The 21,547-nt window shown below is 42.9% G+C and overlaps 2 protein-coding genes across 2 annotated transcripts; both read right to left on the bottom strand.

Annotated features, from left to right (window-relative positions):
• Positions 1 to 12,006: 12,006 nt before the first annotated feature.
• Positions 12,007 to 14,379, bottom strand: LOC124695891 (exocyst complex component SEC15A-like). Its single transcript, XM_047228696.1, has one exon. It carries the CDS (start codon positions 14,377 to 14,379, stop codon positions 12,007 to 12,009), a length of 2,373 nt encoding a protein of 790 aa, XP_047084652.1.
• A 1,912-nt stretch (positions 14,380 to 16,291) lies between these two features.
• On the bottom strand, positions 16,292 to 21,227 carry LOC124701522 (glutathione reductase, chloroplastic). The gene is given in 12 exon segments (XM_047233600.1): positions 16,292 to 16,579; positions 17,207 to 17,271; positions 17,423 to 17,560; positions 17,643 to 17,813; positions 17,892 to 17,955; positions 18,376 to 18,524; positions 18,612 to 18,665; positions 18,770 to 18,946; positions 19,042 to 19,320; positions 19,423 to 19,539; positions 19,541 to 19,649; positions 20,835 to 21,227. Coding segments are annotated over 11 exon segments (1,647 nt in total). The 5' UTR covers positions 21,188 to 21,227; the 3' UTR covers positions 16,292 to 16,579; positions 17,207 to 17,235.
• Between the last annotated feature and the right edge of the window lie 320 nt (positions 21,228 to 21,547).

Here is a 21,547-nt window from a genome sequence, read left to right as displayed (position 1 = left end):
AAATCCAGATTTTTTTTTGGCTCTTCTACGAAATCAAATTGTTCAGACCGATTGATCTATTATTGCCGGTAGAATATTCACCTTTTATAAACGGCAACTCCATGCTAATATATCGTGAATAGTATTTATAATGCTAATATAGAAAAAATTATCATCTGAAAATCAATAGATAAGGTTTCAGCTCCATGGACGCACACAGTCCTTATAAGCTGTGCTTACCTAGCGTTTGTGTAGCCGTGAAGTGTAGTTCGAGCTAAAACAACTTGACCGCGTAATACATGTTTTGACAAGAGACCATAAATTTTGAATTCCTTGATCAACACTACCTTCATCCTTATTTGGGAAATGGACCGAACTGGTACCGCGTATCACATGGCGCGTGTCCCGTTTAAGCTTGCTGGACCAGACAAGAGTGTAAAAGTACAAGCTGAAGAACGGACTAGGTCCACCATATCTTTTGTTGCCTACTTTTTCTTTGAAACAGGTTCATGCAGCAACAACCTATAAAAGGAACCCGACCATCTTCTCTCCCTCCAACAACAACAAACTACAGCATTCATCCATCATATTTCATATTTCCATCGATCATCTGACGTAGTTAGCTCAGCCGGTCTGCAACACCCATTCAAGCAATCCGCACTTCCGTACGTACACACTCGATAAACATTAACAATATCATGGCGTCCTCGTCGACGATGGTGAGGGTGGTTTTGGTGGCGGCGGTGCTGCTTATGCAATGCTGCAACGTGGTCCTTGCGGCGAGGCTGCTGGAGGGGGATGGCGGGTGGCTTCAGGGCGGCGCCGGCGCCGGGGCGCTCATCATGCAGGTCCTGCAAAAGGGCGGCCCCGCACCAGGCCCACCCAACGGCTGCACCGGCAACGCCAGCCACCCTCCCGGCGGGGCATGTCGCGGCAACTAGACGCCGGCCGGCAGAGCTTGATTTTTTTTTTCTTTGAGAGAGCAGAGCTTGATTAGTTAGCATAACATGCACATGCTGCACATGCGTAGATAAAGATTTAATTTGTTGCTCACTGATTCTTCCATTCTTTAACTGTAATTACAGGCTAGAACAAGAATTTGCTGTATAGCAAGTCCTGTAACCAACTGGTGTACAAGTTTTGGAAATTCATTATAACATGAAATTGCTAGTTCTGACGGGTCTAAGAGCATCTCCAGCCGTCCCCCGACGAGGCCCCCAGGACGGCGTTTTGTCATCCGGATGGACGAAAACGGTCCAGTCGCGCCCCCGGTTCCTCGTTTTCGTCCGGATTAGGCCTTTCATCCGTCCGGAGAGCCCAGGCCATCCCCGGCCCCCCGGGGAGCGCTCGGGGACTCCGGATGAGAGAAAATCGCGGGAACCGTTTGGTGGCCCCGACCTGTCGGCGACAATGGCATGGGTTTCTACGGCAATACCCTCGTCTTCCCGATCTACGGCACTACCCTCGTCTTCCCGATCTACGGCAATACCATCATCGAACGAAAGCTTTGAACTCTCAAGTGGTGCAACATAGACAAATTATATATAATTCGAATAAACATAAAAATTACATATAAAAACTTTAAAACAAACTTTAACTATTTCTTCTTCCTAGATGGCCCCGCCTCATCGTCGTGGCGGCGACGCTTCCGGCTCGTCACCTCCTCGTCGGAGGAAGTTGAGTCCTCCTCGTTGTTAGCGTCCTCATCAGCATCTTCGTCCTCCTCCTCCTCCTCCTGCTCCTCCTCCTCTTCCTCGGCCTCTTCCTCGGCCTGCTCCTCGGCCTGCTCCTCGACCTCTTCGTCCTCCTCCTCGTCGTCATCCCATTCGTCTTCGCTGGCCGGCGGGGGGGAATCGTCGCTGCTGGACGATGCAGCTGGATCCCACCAATGGCGCCATCCAGGCGCCTTCCCCTCGCTGTCGGTGTCCGATGGCCAAGAGCGATCGCTCATGGTTGACAGAAGATGGTGAGGAGAGAATAGATGAATGGCGTCGGCCGTTGGAAACCGTTTATGTAGGTCTCGAGAGCGGCGGTTGCTCTTCCGCGGAGTTCATGCTCCATTACGGCGGTTGTCACGTCGAGGCTACTTCGACCGTTCCCGGCGAGGCGTTTGGGCTCTCCAGACCACTTCGCGGACCATTATTACGGCGGTTCAAAGCGACGAGGGCACTCCGACGGTTGCCCTTCCCGGCGACACCGTCGCTATGCACGCGGTGGGTGAAGACGACCATGGGCTCGCCACTGGGAAAATGGGCCTCCCCAGGCCAAAAAAAATACATCCATCCGGCGCTAAATAGCGCCGGATTTCGGCCTGAGGAGCCCCAACGGCTGGGATGCTCTAACATGCATGCAGCATGCTTGACCTTTCATAGTTGGACTTGAACGAGTAATTATACAAAGGTCAACATATGCGAGCCATGGACACAAAGTTGGCGGAGACAAAATAACTTAATTAACCGCGTCAGAACATCAGTTCTGATTTGAAAAATTCATGCCAGTCCGTTGAACTGGCTAGACTGTTCATGCTGTCCGAGAAAATCGGACATGCTTTTGTACCGACTTGAATGCGATATTCGATTGGCCTCTAGCGTACTACTACCACCAACGAGTGTCAAAGAGACGACCTTGAATAGTAGTACTACCGGCAAGTACAACTAGTATTAACATTGGAATCTGCAATAGACCAGTCTCTTGTGTAGGTCATGTGTCATGTCACGAGTTGGCATAGAAGATTTGATATTTTTTCTTCTATTCACCTGTGAATTGAAACAAATGTTTATATACAATAAATGTGCGTTCTCAACTTCTCATTCGCACTGTCTCATCATAACAATTATATCATGTGAACTCTGTATGATAAACAAGTGCTTGTACAGGCTTGCATATTCGAAGTTCAGAAATCCTAGCCTGGTCCTACGCCATTTCGGTACCAAATCTCGAGTCGTTAACCAGTTCGTTCAGGCAGTCCAGTCCACTCATTATGCCAATAGAATTAAATACTCCATATAATTCATAATAAGTATCAAGGATTTAATTAAATTTATTCAGTGCTACTTTCTAGATTGTACAAAAATATTTCTTTGTTTTAATTTTTTTTTTAAACACGTGTATTGAATTGAAACTAATATACACATGTTATAAAACTAGATGACCATTTTCTATGTTTTCTAAAAAATGAGAATGCTGGTACTGGTTAAGTTTCAAAACATGGGCTCATTTTTTAAGTTCGTAGTTAAGTTTCAAAACATTGGCAATCACTACACTGTTTCAAAGCATGCTCTGGTCAATGGTATGCTTCATAGTACTCGCACAAAGGTTTTTTGAACCCGAACCGCTGGAGCACTGCTTTTTCATTTATAGAAGGGGAAAGCTGTACAAGCCAACAAAGGCAGATGGATTCAGAGAGCCAACAACCTCATGTTCATCTTCATCATCATAGATTACCTCAAGTTTCAGCCTTATGTGCAAACTTCCATTGATGGATGATCCAATCAAAAACTTATTTAGAATTTTTTTTTGAATATGACATATTTAGAAATATTTTTGGGCTGTTCATAGTATTGCAGCGCATTGATGTTGCACTTCAGTCGATCCGATTTAGTCTTGCATTTTAAAACCTAAGTCTACATTCTATGGTACTACCTCCGTCTCAGTTCATAGGGCTTGCGCATATTTCTAGATTGTCAATTTGGTTAGCATACTATTTGTACAAAATAAAAATTATTTCATTAGAAAGGAGAACATCTGAGCTTTCTAATTATATATGTTTTGCACTATATACCTTGTATTATCGTGTTCGAATTTACAAACTAAGAGTACATGCAAGTTCTATAATCTGAGACGGAAGGAGGGAGTAGGAATTTAATCCTAAAATTAAACATTGCACTAAAACTGATTTCCCACGTGGTGACGTGAGTAGTCCACTAGCGACGCATGTGACTGGCACATCGGCCATATAACCCATCACTCAGTAATATATTAATTGTTGGTTCACTTCTCTAATATGCTAATTTTAATTAAGCTTTGGGTAATGAAAAATGTTGCTTCCTCTCTTGTAATACATTAACTTCATGGGAGTGTGTGGTAAAATAGTACTTCAGCAATAAGACATTCTCTTTTTTGTGTTTTTTAATCAAGAATTACTTTAAATACATACATATTATTCATATCAAATTATCATTATTAGAAAGTATTCTTTAATACAAATCAAACAATACTAATTATATACACTACAATTAAGATATTGTTGCTCAAATTTTTCGGTCAAACTTCATCTTGAAATATGTGTGTGTTTTATTCATCGAAACAGAGGTAGAGGTAGTACTATCAATGTGGGTAAATTATCTGATTTTTTTGTATAATATGGACTAAAACTAGTGATAGCAGGGAGTACTAACATGCACGTGTTGCTAATCTACTCCCTCCGCTTTGGTTTAGTCTACATTGTAGAAAAATTACACAAATTAGTACTACACTAAGTACTACTTCAAGCAATCCATGCTACATCTAAACTAATGATATCCAATAGAAAAAACGGGATTGCTCTACTTTCTGTGCCGTTGTTGATTATAATGCTAGAATGTAGACTCATTTAGGACACATTTTAGGTCTAGAATGTGAAGTATTTCAAAACGGAGGGCCTCTATAGTTTTTAATATTATAGTTGTAGTAACATAGAATGCTACATTTATTGCTTTGTAGAGTTATGTTTGCTTGTGTGAACCACTACGTGAGGAGCTGATAGCCGAGACGTGAGGCAACTTCTAAAACCTATCTAGGGATTCGCCCCCCCTCGTCAGCGTTGCGTCTCTAGTGGCCTCGGAGCCTTGGAGGTGTGGCGGACCACGGCTCCTCGTTGGCGGGAGGGTTTTCATTCTTCGTTTACATTATTTTTGGTGTCTTCTCGAGATGTTGAGGCGACGGCTACATCTTAAAGTCAGAATAAGGTCGATCGTCCCCGTTTTATCCTCGCTTCGGTGGTGCTTCAAGCGCCTACGGAAGGCGCGTGGAGTTGTGCATCCTACGGATCTTCTAGGATCTAGTCAGTTTTCATTGGTGTGGTTTCAATTGTCTCTTCCGATCTAGGTGTCTCATATTTGGTGATGTTTGCTATTCTAGTGCGCTAGTCCTTTGTGGCCTTAGCACAATGACTTACTGTTTATCTACTACAACAAGCTCTATTACAACAAGCTTTGCCTGGTTCCATTGATGGAGGGGCGTTGCCAATGGCATGCCTTCGGCTTGTGTCTGTAATCGTCGTTAGGTAGTCTATGGATCTATTTGTAAGGTTTTTTACTTTTTGTTTTATTTGTACCTCTATCGATGATTGTCAATAGATCGGTGGAATTTTCTAAAAAAAGGTTATTTTTGCTTAAAATGTATGATAATTCATATTTTGTTGACCAAGTTAATGGTTAAAGTTGTGCGCGCCTTTAAACTGTAGCAGAGAAAGTAACATAGCTAGTTACCATACAATTCTCTCTTTTTAACTAATAACATGTTAAGTCATCAAAATATTTAGTTGGTATTGTAGGTAGTTCTATTTACTACATATGTTAACGAGGATAGGCTTACAAATTGGATCCGCTGAGGGGACCAAATACACCATATCGTTCATGTATACTTGCTTAAAGAAGCCTCGATTGCTAGTACAATTGTTAAACTCGATTTGTCGTCTTAGTGTTTATTCATGAATAAAGAATTGTTACCATTACAGGTATTGGACACTAAATTGATTCTTACTGAAAATAGTACAACTACTTTGGTGCATGTTGGATGGAACTAATTACCCCATTTTCCTGGAAACAGAGGAAAGGTTGCTCAACAAGGGCTACATGATGGCTGGGTTGGGCGGTGTTATGGCATGTGTGCAGCTTTAGTGCCGAGTGGTGTAAGTTAGGGTGTCGGCCCTAAAGATGGAGGTGTGTGTTTGTTGCGCTCGGCTACGTTGTGTGGACGGTGAGCCTCGTCGCTTGCTTGGTTTTTTACTCGGCTTTTTAATAAACAGGGCAATGTATAGTTATTTTTTGACTCGCTTTTTCTTACAAAACGGGTCATTCTGTGCATACCACTCTTTCTATTAAATCAGACGACATATATCGACTGCCTTAAACTAAAAAAAAGATAATCAAGGAAATGGAAATGTCACGACGGTGAACTAGGCTGTGTCCCAAGAGAAGCCCGAGCCCATAGCGGCAATGTCATGGCTATGTCCAACATGCGAGTGGCTTAGTCGTTTAAAGTGGAGAGAGGTGAGAAGAGGGAATAACGTTGATCATTGTAGTAGCTATGCTATCTGCCTTACCAACCCCTCTTTCTTCGTCCCCAAGCAATCTCAAACTTGTATCTAGATCTGTGTATCTGATGTTAATTGGAGGATCTGCTGCTATTTGGTATGTTCCCACTAGTTAGGATCATAACAGTGTCCTTGAGGAATCGAAACCATCCATCACCGGTCTTCCCCGCCGTATAATCGCCATTAAAGGTGAAATCTCATCGGTCTGGCTTTTGCATCATACCCCACCAGCACACAAAAAATTGTATTATGCATAATCGTTGCTGTATTTTAATCCCACTCTGTATTAAAACTTTATAAAAAAGCATCACAACATTCCAAAAACACGTATACGGTAAAACAATACTTAGCATATGCAGCAAAAAAATGAGTATGCAGCAAAATTGCAACTGGTACTAGCAAATCCCCATTTGTCACAGCAAAACTCTGAAAAAAGTCAACACGCATATGCAACATGAGAGCACATTTTTTCCGGCTGCTGAGGTAAACATTTGTAGCATTAAAGCATAGGATCGTTGCACCATCTTGCTTGTGTGTTGGCAGCAAAACAATGCGAGTTTGTAGAATAAAAAAAACACTAATCCATCATCAAAAAACCGAATTCGCCTAATTGGGCTCGCTCGCAACAAGTCCGGTTCGTCGGAACCTGTCAGTGTTTGATATGCGACCTATGGCCCATTTCCATGGGTCCATCATCCCCGAGCCCGATACAGATGGAGACTCTAGTTTGAAGCTTCACCATAGCCATGGCCATGGCAGTGCATGCTTTGTGGCTCTAGCTATGAGGAAGAGAGAAGCATTGTGAGGAGAGATGCTAGAGCAATGTGTGCGTGCCACGAGGACGATTGATTGGTTCGATCCTGCGGTGAGTTCGTAGTCATTTCCTAATCGTACCAGCCCGGATAAAAATCTACTCTCTTCGTACCAATTTATTAGGGTAATACATAGTTGAAGAAAAAAGTTTGACCACAAATTTGGTTAACTGGTTATGAATTATTTGTCACAAAAATTATACCATTGGATTAAATTTTGTGACATGTAATTTAAATTGTGTTGTACCAATTTATAGTCCATTCTTTTCTTGAACTTTGAATTGCTCTTATAAATCGGTATGGAGGAAAATAACACATACTCAAACTGTTCACTCTGGTTAATCTATTTGAACATGTAGCCGTGTGATTCTTTAACTAAAATCCAGATTTTTTTTTTCGCTCTTCTACGAAATCAAATTGTTCAGACCGATTGATATATTAGCACCGGTAAAATATTCACCTTTTATAAACAGCAACTCCATGCTAATATATTGTGAATAGTATTTTTAATGCTAATATAGAAAAATTATAATCTGAAAATCAATAGATAATTAAGGTTTCAGCTCCATGGACGCACACAGTCGTCCTTATAAGCTGTACTTACCTAGCGTGTGTGTAGCCGTGGAGTGTAGTTCGAGCTAAAACAACTTGACCGCGTAATACATGTTTTGACAAGAGACCATAAATTTTAAACTCTTGATCAACACCATCTTCATCCTTATTTGGGAAATAGACCGAGCTGGGTACCGCGTAGCACAAGACACAAGAGCGTAAAAGTACAAGTAGAAGAACGGACTAGGTCCACCATTTGTTTTGTGTACCTACTTTTTCTTTGAAACGGGTTCATGCAGCAACAACCTATAAAAGGAACCGGCCATCTTGTCTCTCGCTCCAACAACAACAAACTACAGCATTCATCCATCATTTCATATTTCCATCCATCCAACGTAGTTAGCTCAGCCGGTCTGCAACACCCATTCAAATAATCCGCACTTCCGTACGTACACACTCGATAAACATTAACAATATCATGGCATCCTCATCAAGGATGGCGATGGCGAGGGCGGTGGTGGTGGCGGTGCTGCTTATGCAATGCTGCAACGTGGTCCTTGCGGCGAGGCTGCTGGAGGGGGATGGCGGGTGGCTTCAGGGCGGCGCCGGCGCCGGGACGCTCATCATGCAGGTCCTGCAAAAGGGCGGCCCCGCACCAGGCCCACCCAACGGCTGCACCGGCAACGCCAGCCACCCTCCCGGCGGGGCATGTAACGGCAACTAGACGCCGGCCGGCAGAGCTTGATTGGTTAGCATAGACATGTACATGCTGAACATGCATAGATGGAGATCTAATTAGTTGTTGATTCTTTCATTATTTAACTGTAATTACCCGGATTTCGATTAAAACATGCATGGGGCCCTGGTGGCTGTTCAAATTTAGTTAGCTTTAGTGTAGGATTTGCAGTAAAGCAGGTCTCTTACGTAGGACCAAGTGTATACAAGTTTTGGATATTTCTTTTCATTATAACTTTAAGTGAATATTCATGGAGAATAAAGCGTTTGATCCAATTCGCATTGCGTGTAAATAGCTCAACGTGATGAATCAATCAACATATCATCAATGAAGAAGAGCTAATTCTGACGGTCTAGCATACATGCTTGACCTTTCGTAGTTGGACTTCAACAGAAAAAAGAATGGTCAACACATGCGAGCCGGCCGTGGACACAGCACATACAGTTTGGCGGGGACAAAGGACAAAGTAACAAGATCGTTGCAGCTTTATAAATTGTAACCAGAGATAACAGTGGGTCTATATTCACCTAAACCCTACTCAACCAGCATAAGTACTGTAGAACATAACGATTTGGACACTTAGTCATCCGTCTTTAACTGAGTCAAGACAGAAGGTTGGCTCTATTGCCAAACTGTTCAGACCGATTATGCTCTTATGCCGAATATAATGTTTATTTGTTAGAAAACGACATTCCAAGTTAATATCATATTACTCTGAAATAAGTATTTAATGCGACCTTCATACAAAACATAAACTATGAGCGTTCATATACATGTTGCTCCAACAATGTCAGGGCCAAACAAAATGTGTCCTCTGGATTAGCGGCGCTTTGCTGGACCCTTTCGAATATACGTAACAAATTCTCCATCGAAGGGCGCTTTCCCTCCTAGCCAGCAGTTGTGGAAGCCAGTGGCTAGGAGACAAGATCGTGAGACGGTGGAGGTGACGATTGGCAAACTTCGCGAGCTCCATGCTACTACCAGGATGCAGCCATAGCACTCCTTACTGCCAGCTATCTATCTATGTGTATCCGATGTGTGTTAGGCGTGTGTTGGGGCATAGAACCTTTGTGGAACCTTGGCATTTTATGTTCGTTCAGTTGTGGTGGTTGATGTTGGTTGTAACTTGACGGGTTTGTTGTATGGTTGTGGCTTCATTAATTTAAAGCGCCCCCCCCCTACGATATTGTGGCACTAAGGATAATACGCCCTCTGGCCCCATTTAGTTGACACCGAGGTAAACTAAACATAGCACATCATAATGTATGGGTTGCGACAGTTAAATTGGGCCGGAGGGAGTAACTTTTTTTAAAAGCAGAATATATGGTCTGATACTTAAATAAAGCTGTTCTTAATGGTAAAACTACCTTCATAATAATGTTAAAAACAATCCTGGTCCATCGTAATTCAGCCCTGAATTTGCATGACATTTAAGCTTAGTGGATAAATTTGGAGATCCACCACCCATTATTTTCTGCGAAATAATTTAATAAAGATAATATCATAATAAATTAATCATGTAAGGTAATAACATGTAATAATGTAATGATGTCTTTAACATTTAGCTAAATAAGTATATGTAGCAACTCACATGAGTCTCAAAATAAACATGTAGCAACTCAAGGTTCTATCATATTCATCAATCCACACATCATCAACGAAAAGTTAATTCTAATCTAAAAACGAAAAGCTAATCTAACAAAAATTGGTGACGAGAGCTCAAAAACAAAATTGGTGACGACAAAGTAACTACGTAGGTCGTTGCAGCTTTGTGAATTCCATGACTGCAAATAACTGCTGTCTATATTTTTAAAATTGTTTATAATTATATCAACTAATTGCTAAAATCAACTTTTATAATGTAACACATGATTTGAACACGTAGGTATCCGAGACAAAATTAGGGTTCCGTGCCAAGTCAAACTGTTCAGACTGATTGATCTCTTATCGCCCGTAGGATATTAATTTGTTAGAAATGACAATCCCAAGCTGATATAGTTAACTGCGTGTCTAGTTCTACTATGAGAAAAAGAATGTATTCTGAAAAAAAAAAGTTTCAGGTCTCTGCCCGGATGCACAGTCCGTAGCTAACCTGGGTGTAGTATAGTTCGAGCTAAGAGAACTTGACCGCTTACAAATGGCTTGAATAATAAGAGAACATAAGTTTGGAATGGAAAGCTCATGGCACTCGGTTCAACAAGACTGTTCACGCTGTCCGAGGAATTCAGACATGCTTTAGCGGTGACTTGAATATTAGTATATATTCTACTCTCTAGCATGCTACCACTAACGCGATGTCAAAGAGATGACCTTGAAAAAAATTCTGCAAGTACGTGCAGTCGTGCAGTGCAGATCGAGCTGCGAGTAACGGACCTGCTCAACAATCATACCTAGTCAGAACAAACCCACCTTACAATTAACTGAAAAATGGCAGCAGAGTCACACGCGTGCTGGGAATTCTTTCTGCACTGGTTGACCTACAGGTTAATTAACTACTTTCTTTTAAGCAATTTGGGGTACGGTGGTCTTCAGCTCCAGCTAGCACTGCAGAAGGAACTAACTGTACTTATAAGATTAGTAGTTTGGTGTTAGCGAGCCTAATCAAAGTTGCATAATAATATGCAACATGCATAATAGTTTGGTCCTCTAAATTGACCTCTGGATTTTTTTTAGGTTTTGGACTGACCATGTCAGGGGAACGAATGGTCAAGCTAGGAGCTAGTCCAAGCAGGGGGACAAAACCCAAATAGACCTATTCAAACTTAGGAAGCTGTACAGATTCCATAAATATTATAAACTGAGTAGATATTTGTTTTGGTTAACATATCCTATATGGATCCAAAATTCCATATGGGGAGCTTGGGGTTTAGCTCAGCGCCTCTCTTATTTAAGCCCAACAATATGACGGCACAAGAATTACCTTACCAACTGCCCTTTTTAAGTAGCGAACTGACTTTTGATTAAATAAAAACGGTACAGCTGACTGAACAACCTAACAACATTATGTTCCGAGCATGTAGAGAGAAATGGTTCCTGCAAGTCCATTCGGATTGCCAACCACAAGTTGGAGCAGGATCTTGCAATATTCTCCTATTCTACCAAACAGCTCATTTCTCTTGTGATACTCTTGGTTGCATTTCAATGGAACCAGGGGGAATTAGCCATGTCTAAAAAAAAGAGAAACATCATTTCTGAGAAAAGGGATGACTCATGGACAGGTCACTTAATACATAAACATGCTACTTTTGCACATGGAAATACTGCATATCTATAGAGCTGGATTGAAACTATGCCCTCTGAATAATAATACAAGAATATTCTCGAAACTCTGCTTCTTCATTTGCCAACATACTAATGACCATATAAAGGTATTAGCATTTGTGTGACTGTATCTTAGGATAGCCAGATAAAGGACTATAATTATTTGAGGGTATTGCTATTACTCACAACAGCCAAAACATGACCTAGACAGACCAATAGATGTATCTAATAGACATTAGAAAGTGAGGTGAGAGATCAGGAATAAACAAACAAAAAAATAGCTAAAAATGAAATTTGGAAGGTGGACAACTGACAGGAATGTTGCAGCATCGTATTGAGAGATTTGTTTGAAATTGGAGCATGACTAACCTTTAGCCAAAATCCTTAAGCCTTCGCTTCAAAACATCCAAGGACCTCTTGCGAGCAGTCTGCTTAGTGTTGCGGTTGGAAAGGCTTCCAAACAGCCCATCTGCTGAGTCCTTGAACTTCTCACAAACAATGGCAACCTTTTTGAAGTCCAGCGATCCATAGTTCTTCCCCCTTATCACCGGATTCATGAAATTCTCAGGTTGGCTGCTGAGCAGAAGATTGACGAGCTGCCTTATCTCAACCAAACGATCTCTAAATGTTGTTTCCTTTCCCAAATCTGCCAACCCGGTGATGTGAAATTTTTCATCTGCAAATGCCTCCAACAAATTCAAGTCCATGTCCAGGCCTGAAACTGAACTCGCAGTGAACCTTTTCACACCGTCGCTAAGAAGTGTTGCCATTATAGAGTCCGAGATGTGGCTCATTGCACCAGAAACAACCTTGTAAAGAGCTTCTTGTGGTAAAATCTCCTGAGCTGTGGATACAAGTGTTTCAAGATAAATAAGAACTTCGTTCATATAGTCATTTGCATTGTCCGGGCTTTCCTCCACTATCCAGTTGACATCGTCCAAGAGCACCATAAACTCATCGATCTTGGAATTAGCCATGTTTATTAAAGCATTATATGCTGCATTCTGGGAGGCTTTCAGGACAGCTCGAGCAGTCAAACTAGAACGAGACCTCTCAGCAACGCGCTTGGGAATGCCACACTGTTGAGCAGAGTACAAGAGGTACAGATCACAAGCCTGCTCGAGAACAGAAATATTTCCTGCGAGTTGCATCATCTGTGACATGGCCAATGAGCGAGCATACATCCTGTTCAGAAGACAGTTGTTCAATACCTCAATGAGTAGCCTGTCTAGGTAACGTTTTACCACGTCATAGAGGTTCATGTCACCACCATAGGACAAGTAGCTGACAGAATCCTCAATGAAGGACCGAACAATACGACAAACATCTGGAACAGAAGCGGAGAATGGCGCCAAATATGGAAAATCCGGGAGTACGTCACTTGGCCCCAGATGAAATGCTGTGACATTCATGTTGTACTCGTATTCCTTTTTTATAAGCATCTGCTCATATGAGTCATTAGCAAGGACGTCATCTACCTGCTTCCGGCACTCAGTCAGAAGCAGTTGGTGGTATTTGTCCCTGCTTTTATCGAGAATATCAATCAATGGCCTGGTTTGATAGCCATACTTCATCAGAACTGCGGCTAGAAGAGTGATATAGTCTTTTACGAGGAGGAGGTGGCTGGCAGTACCCATGCGAGAAAACTGATTCTCACATATAGATGTGATCTTACCAATGGCTGTCTCCCATGTTGCTTCAACTTGGCTCTGCGTCAGTATTTTATCTGCGGTTCGAAGGACACGTTCTTCAACAATAAAAAATCCAGCTACCTGTGCAAGAAAAGGTTGATGGGACTCAAGGAAGGGCTGTGAAGTGGAAATCTGCATATCCAGGTTGAGTTGCATGAGCCTGTTCTTGTAGTAATAATCTCTGAACTTCTCTCCAATACCGAGGCACATGTGAATGTGATGCGCTCGATACACTGGCGTGAGATCAAAATCAAGCGCCGTTTCCTCATCTGTATTCTCCAAATCCAAGGTATACTTATGTTCATCTGGTCCAGCGTGGCTATTCTCTTCAGCCTCTCTCTGCCGAGCACGTATTTCCTCATCCTTTTGGCGAGCCAAAGAGGCATGACTTATGGACACCTGCCCGATCTGCTTAGCCATTCTTCTGATATGAACAAGCCAATCATTGAACTCGCCACAAGCTTTCTTCTCAATGTGCAGCTTTATCAGCGGTATTTGTCTCCCGACAACCATTTTAAGAAGCTTCACGGGGATATTTTGCAGGTAGCTATTCTCAATCAGGTTCAAAGTCTTGAGTGCTGGACGAAACTTGGCCTCTGCGATGTAATTGTTGCATGCCATGCACAGGCTAATGACTTTCACACATATCTTGAGTATTTTCAAGGCATCTCCTACGTTCTTCTTGATTGAGCATGCCTCAAGAAGCTCATCAAGCTTCAGCAGCACGGCAGTCGATACTTCCTGGAGGTGCGAGTTCTCGGCGGATAACATGCTCTTCAGCTCCTCGGCGTCGACCATCACACCACGTAACTCGTCGACGGCGAGGATGAAATCCTCGTAGTGAAGCCTGCATAGCTCTTCAATCTCAACTTCTTTCTTCTTCACAATGCCCCTGAGGCTCTGCATGAGGGCTTCAGGTTTGCCGCAGTCGAATCCTTGCCGGATCATGGGACCCAAATCCTCGCCGTTCGCAATGAATGCAGCAAGGCCGAGGCCGAGACCTCCATCGCTGATTTCCATGACAGGTGTTCGCTTCTTTGGCTGGGCAGCCATGGTTTAACTGCAAGATCAGACACACAATTTTCAGTATAGATACGTTAATTAATGCCAAAGCAACCCCATGAGAATAAAAATAATAACCTTTTCCTGATCGATACAGATGCAGTAGCCAAAGATAAAAATAAAAACAATGAAGATTCACAAAACAACAAATACCCAACCAAATAGCTAAACAAGCATCGATCAGCATATGCACATGGTACGGCAGGCAAAAGTAATTTCGATCTTATTGACACATCACATGTTGGGCTGAGGATTTAGTTTGACGCCAATTTAGCAGCCAGCTCACTGAAACAAACCGTGGCAATAATACTGGTACATCTAAAATGCCACCCGACACAATTCCACATTGTAGCAGCAACAGATAGAACAGCTCTTGCTCTTCCCTTCAATTACTGCTGCAACGCTAACATCGTGGGCGTGGCGGAAGATTTCAGAAGGATCGCCCCACGACAAGACCAAATCCTATCGTTGTAATAAACTCAAATGGGCCGCAAAAGCGATATTGCCACGGAGTGATTTCCAGAGGAACTTCCTCGTAGCAGTCAAAACGAAATCGGCGGTGAATTTAGAAGATACGTAGTAGATCGCAGGTTGTAGATGTACGTTCCCCTTGTCTATTCATCGGCCCCTCCGTCCGTCCAAATGCCGCGACGGCTTTCCGCGCCGCGCCGCGGCAAGGCCGGTCAGATGGATCGATGGATGGCCAACAATCAAATTCGTTCATGGCGGACAAAAAGATACGTACTCCGTGTGAGAGAAGCGAGGAGGGAATTGAGGGAGAACTCACTGCGGTCGAGTCGAATCGAAACGAACGTGCGGCAATTAGGGCCGGTGGCCGGAAGCGATGATCCCCGGCAGCGGCGGTGGAGGCAGAAGACGGACGGCGGCCTGGAGATTGGGCGCTGTCAGCCGACCGGTGGTGCCGCGGCAATGGTGCGGCCGCGCTAGGCGGAGGGTTCCGTTGGGAGAGAACCCGTTTGCACTCAAATCACACCGTTCCGGTCGGCGGCGCACGCGAGAAGTACGCGCGGGAAGTAGAACGGGTCCGGCAGCCCGAGAGCCTCCGGACGGGAAAGAGTGTGGTGTGCGTGCCCCAGGTGGGCAGCCCGTGTCAGACCCTTTCAGGCTTCCAGCAATGCAGTTATGCAGATTATGGAGAGAGTGAAAAAAGATGTGGCTCGATTTCAGAACGGCACGTCCGTCCGTCCGTCGGAGTAGCGCATTTGCAGGTTGGTCATGCATCCAGGCTTGATTGTTTTGATCGCTAGCTCATCACCAACAGCAAACTAAAATGCCGGAAAAAAATCTTCTCATGCATCTCAAAGTGGCAGTTAAACGCCATCGACGTTCTCTACATACACCTCCGTTCACTATCAGTACCTCGTCATCGCCTCCATGATTCCCCATGTCCAGTGATCGGAAACAACGCAGGCGGTAGGCATCAAAGATGGCTAAAATCGTTCGCTCGTGTTCCCTTATCGGATGTCCCCGAAGGGACGTTCGCTCGTGTTCCCTTAAGTTGATTATCATATCAGCGTTTCAAAAAAAAAGTTTGATTGGGAAAATTTGCTACAGACATCGTTATTTTATGGCGTTTGCCAAAACACACCGCCCGATTATATCTTTGTCAGGTATCATTACAATTTTATGGTATATTTGCCGAACACACCACCTAGCTTACAACGGAAAGTTTTGCCCTTTGTATGTGTGTTCTTGCAGATATGACACATAATTGTAATAGTACCTGGCAAAGACACAATTGAATGGTGTGTTTTGGTGAACGCCACAAAATAACGATGTCCTATAGCAAATTTTCTCTTGATTATATCATCATATCCACAACACCATGTTATATCTAATGACAAAGAAAAGTTTCTAAACAAATATACTCTAAGTGTCAAGATCAGTAGAAAACCCCTCTTCTGGTTTACTTTTCCCTGTCAATATATCCAGGTTAGGATACCAAAATCTGTGTACCATTTATTACATGAGTAGCAGATCAGGAGAAGAAGATAACTCAACTACCAGCATGTTCAAGCCTCAAGGAAAGAAATGCAGAAACACGAGGGCAAAAAAACAGGCATAGCTAGTCATCGCTATGACAGTGCATCTTCAGCAGCTCTATGTGACAGATTTCTCAGATTTCCAGTCGGGTTTTTGGCCAGTAGCAAGGCCATGTCCTCAAGAATGTCTGCAGCAGAAACTAAACAAGTATTACCTCGGTTCTGAACTGTAGTATGTTTTGGAAAGCTAATAACAGAGAAATAGTTACAACCCTGACTGATTTATTTCCTTTCTAACAAACAGCCAGCGTAGATTTGAAGTCCATGTCATTAAAGAAGTACTCAAACAAGATGGAACCAATGAAACACTCACAAGAATAACTCAACTGCTCTCTCCATCCCATGAAACATGTCTTAGATTTTTCAAAATTTGGATGTATCTAGACAATTTCCTGTCTACATACATCCAAATTTTAGACAAATCTAAACATCTTTCATGGGGCAGATGGGAGTACTCAAGATGATGTTTTGTCAGAATGCGGTCAATACAATGTTTGGACGAGTTTTGTTGTGTATGAATACAACAGTCCGTGCAATGTGAGAAGGCCACATGTCTCAAACTAATCAGACAGAAAGGCCTTGAATCCTTATCATCACTACAATGCTCACTGAACTCTGATGGGAGTACCATTGTTGATAATTCGATTGACAGTGATCAATGCAGTAATGTCCATCACCATTGCTCCATGCTGAATGTACATGCTACAAACAAAGGACAACTAAGAATGACAGGTCAAAAGGATGCAGATGCTTACCTTCTATTTACAACTGTCAGCGGAAATATCTACTGCTTAGTGACGACCTCATCCTTGGATTCTACCTGAAATAACCAGGAGAAAGTGTAAACTGAGCACAGCATACTCATAGATAACACATGCAACTCCAGTTGAAAAGAGCTGATCTCCAGAACATATAGTTTCTTCCTAAATAGGCTAAGGCAGGAATGCATGTAAATGGGTAGCATCCCATACCTCAGCTGCAGCTTCTCTTCGGACTTTTCTAGTTGGACTCCTCATAGTGACAAATTCCTCTGCAGATGTTGGGTGAACGCCAACAGTGGCATCGAAATCTTGCTTTGTCAGCCCAGCTTTCACAGCAATTGCAATTCCCTGCCACAAAGTTATACAAAACATGACAAATAAATCTGGAATAAAGCAGCAATGCTGAAGAATAAGAGAAAATCATGCAAACCTGGATTATCTCAGGAGCATCATCACCACACATATGCACTCCTACAACTTTGTTCGTAGTAGCACACACAATAAGCTTCATTAGAACACGATCAGGTAATCCAGAAAGAGTGGCCCTAAGAGGTCTGAAGTTTGATATGTAGACATCAACATCTCCATACTCTTCAATAGCCTGCACAAATATGCGTATGAGCGGCTTCATTTGTGTGCAAAAAAATTCAGAACTTTTTGATGCACCATGTATTATCACCTGCTCCTCAGTAAGGCCAACTTGCCCAATGGGTGGTTGGGAGAATACAGCAGCTGGTACAGCACTGTCAAAAGAAGAACACAATGAAAGACCATTCGATAGAACAATCATATCCAGTCTCAAATAAAACGAATATCTCAGAAGCAATAAAATTAAATTATGAACTTCAGTTCAAAGTCAGTCTGGGAGAATGAGAAAAACATGAGCACAAATAAAATGAAAAGGAACCCTGGATGACCCAATATCCCTATGAACTTGTTTGTATAGAATTGGATATCAGGGATCACACATATAAGTTAATCCTGAACATTTGGCCAATTAGACATACAGACTCCCATAATAATCCTATAATTATAAAGCACTTTCTGTATGCTGATAAGCAAGGAAATAAATACTAAATCAAATTTTGGTCATGTGAACTATCAGTAGGATATGACTAACTAACAAATTCCTGATTGTGATTTGATAATAAATGATTAAATACCTGTGATCTGGTTTGGTAGGTTCATCACCAAATGCAGTTTTCGCAAATGCCCCACCTTCCATCAGCGCAACCGGTGTCAGATTGATCCTATCAGTAACATCTCCAACAGCCCAAATCGAATCCACTGAGGTTCTAGAATACTCATCAACCTAGCAAGCATAAATTTATAACAAAAAGCTTAAAATGGCATACTGACAATAAAAGCCAAAGGAACGCCTGTGTATTATTTTACCTACCATAATAGCCCCTTTGTTGTCCATTTTGACCCCAACCTCTTCCAGTCCAAGGTTCTACAAGAACAACAACTATGTTAAGAATCTACGATGGATGAACAGAAAAGTAAAGATACACAAAGAACTAAGCAACAAAAACAGAAGGGCCAGATAGTTCTAACCTTCGTATTCGGTTTACGACCTGTTGCGAACATTATGTGTGAGAACCCACCCACAGTTTCTTTGTTTGTCTTCAGAGATAACAAACCATCATTTGATTTGGTTATAGCTTGGGGACTTTCTTCAGTATGAAATGTGATGCCTCTTAAAGACATCTGTTCAGCAATGAAATCTCTGACCTGGAAATACACAACTGACAAAATAAGTAAGAAGCGCAAAGCCACCTCATCTATTGTTAACGCTATTATATCTGTTATTCTTAATATTTGCTCACCTCCTCATCAAAACCTCTTAATACTTTTGGTTGCCGAATAAACACATGAACCTCACTTTTTAAGCCATTGAAAATGCCAGCAAACTCCAAAGCAATATATCCACCTCCCACTATTGCAATTTTCTCAGGTTTTGAAGGCAGGTCTAGTGCAGCATCAGAATCTATAACATGCTCTATTCCTGGGATATTTGGCATTGATGGCCGACCACCAACGGCTATAAGTATGTTCTTAGCAGTGTACAGCTTGCCATCCACACTAACAGTATGTGGATCAACCACCTGCGCCAAGTGAAATAAAATCAGAAACTGCACTTTCCAACAGCATTCATTTCAGAAACCCATCCATCCAAATTTTAACCTGATTTACAAATATCACCAAACCTTTCCACGGCCTTCAATTAGATCGACCCCTGCATTCTTTAATATATTTTTGTAAATACCAACTAGGCGTTGGAGCTCTGTATTTTTGTTGGCTATCAGAGTGCTCCAATCATGCTTTAGGCTCGGTCTCGTAAGTCCACCCAAAGCCATGAGACTCTTCAAATTCATGAGAGAATTTGGATGCATACACCAACAGTTTCTTTGGAACACACCCACGAAGCACACATCTGTTATAAAGACAAATATAAGTTCTCATGGATGCAATTTGACATAAAAGCAAGTTAGAAGCTCAATATGCATAGAAAACAAACAAGGATATGCACATTTTGAAGGCCAAAACTAAGACCAACTGCCAAGTGCTAAACAGCCCTTGATCGTAAATACTGGCATGGAGTGCAGAACATAGAAATACTGGAACACAGAAACATCACAATTGACAAACCAATATACTGCAAGAACAGAAATTATAGCCTGGCACCACAGTTGACACATTGAATGAAACTTCAAAAAATACAACCATAAATGCAGGAACTGTAAATTTCTGGCTATTGGGGACACTTCAAAGCTGCGCCTCTTCATTTCTATGGAGCCATTTTTTACACAACTATATATCATGGTAGCCAATTGCCCGGTTATTCAATAATGAAGTTGAGGCTTATCAAGCACAAGGGCTCAGTTCTAATAACTGAGAAACTCAAATCGGCCTACATTATGCTGGTGCAGTACAAAACAGCATGCTACTTGTGTACAGTCAAATTCCGCTACTAAGGCTAAATTATAAACCAAAAAGATTGCTGCCGGAACCACATGTGAACATTATTTTCTTCACTACCGGAGAAAATTCTCAACACAAGAAAAACTACGCATGTAGAAAATCATGGTTTCTTTAGAACTATGTGGAGATCATGTAACAGGACCACTGATGCAACAATAGCACCACCAGATACAAACATACCCCCATCCTGTGGTTTCTAACCCCTAAAATTGCATGCCATTATGATAAGATCTAATAATGGCATATTAGGAAACTTCAATGTAAGCACCCAGTTCAACCAGCTAAGGCGTACATTAAGGTAGTAGCAATCTAGCAATCTCCCACAAAAATATATCGCTATAACTGTAATTCTATTCTCCAATAAAAAATAGTCTAACAGAGGCACTACAGCTGTCAGCTACAAATATATCGCTCAACCAAACAAACGTCACTAACGATCCAATGCAGCAAGTGGCATAATTGCACAGCATGTTCGACACTGGTCACTTGTCGTTCCACGAAAAGCTTAATGGTGCACGAAAAGAGTGAAGCACGCTTCATGGAGTATGCTGCAACGCGCAGAGCCTAACTAAACCTTCATGCCGATAAACGGGCCGCAGCAGCAGGAGGAGGAGGAGGAGGAGAAGCGTCCACTTACGTTCCCCCGACGCCGCCGAGGTCGTCGGCGGAGATGGTGGCGAAGGGCATCTCGCAGACGGCGGCGCGGGCGCCGAAGAGGGTGGAGGCGAAGCGCGAGGCCCTGACGCCGCCGCTCCCGGCGCCGATGGTGAAGAGGTCGTAGTCGTACTCCCCGGCGGAGGAGGATCCGTTGGGCGCGGCGGAGGCCGAGACGGGGCGGCGGAGGCGGGGACGGGTCGGGACGGCGGCGAGGGAGCGGAGGTGGTGGAGGCGGCGGCGGGGGATGAGGAGCGGGTGGCGCGGGTAGAGGTTGCGGGTTAGGGTCTGGAAGGTGGTGGAGCAGGAGAAGGGGAGCGCCGCCGTTGTCGCCATGGCTCTCCCGACGAGCTCTCGCCGCGCTGCCGCCGCTTGGCTTCTCCGAGAGAATGGGGAGAGGAGAGACGATGGATGATATGTGGACTGCGGAGGACAAGACTGTTTTGATTCGTCTTGCTCTATTTCGAAGGCGTATTCGCCACTAGCAATACATCCTGTCATTGAAGGCGTACTCTTTAGTTTACGTAATTGAATCTGCTTGATCTGAAGGCGTATTCTGGGGAGCGTGGCCTCGTTCATTCAGAAAGAAACAACGAACTGTAACACCTCCACCTGCTGTCTGCAGATGCACTTTCAACACAAGTTCTTGAGTTTACAACAAATGATAAATGGTAATTAGCAATCCCAGTCTTACTG

Source organism: Lolium rigidum, chromosome 3, assembly GCF_022539505.1.
Source record: "Lolium rigidum isolate FL_2022 chromosome 3, APGP_CSIRO_Lrig_0.1, whole genome shotgun sequence".
In the NCBI taxonomy this organism is placed as follows: Eukaryota; Viridiplantae; Streptophyta; class Magnoliopsida; order Poales; family Poaceae; genus Lolium; species Lolium rigidum.
Note: the sequence above shows the minus strand (reverse complement) of the source record. Positions and strands in the feature narration are given on the sequence as shown.

Bases quoted from the DNA above. Each gene is read 5' to 3' on its own strand.
- LOC124695891 (XM_047228696.1), bottom strand. From the start codon at position 14,379: ATGGCTGCCCAGCCAAAGAAGCGAACACCTGTCATGGAAATCAGCGAT.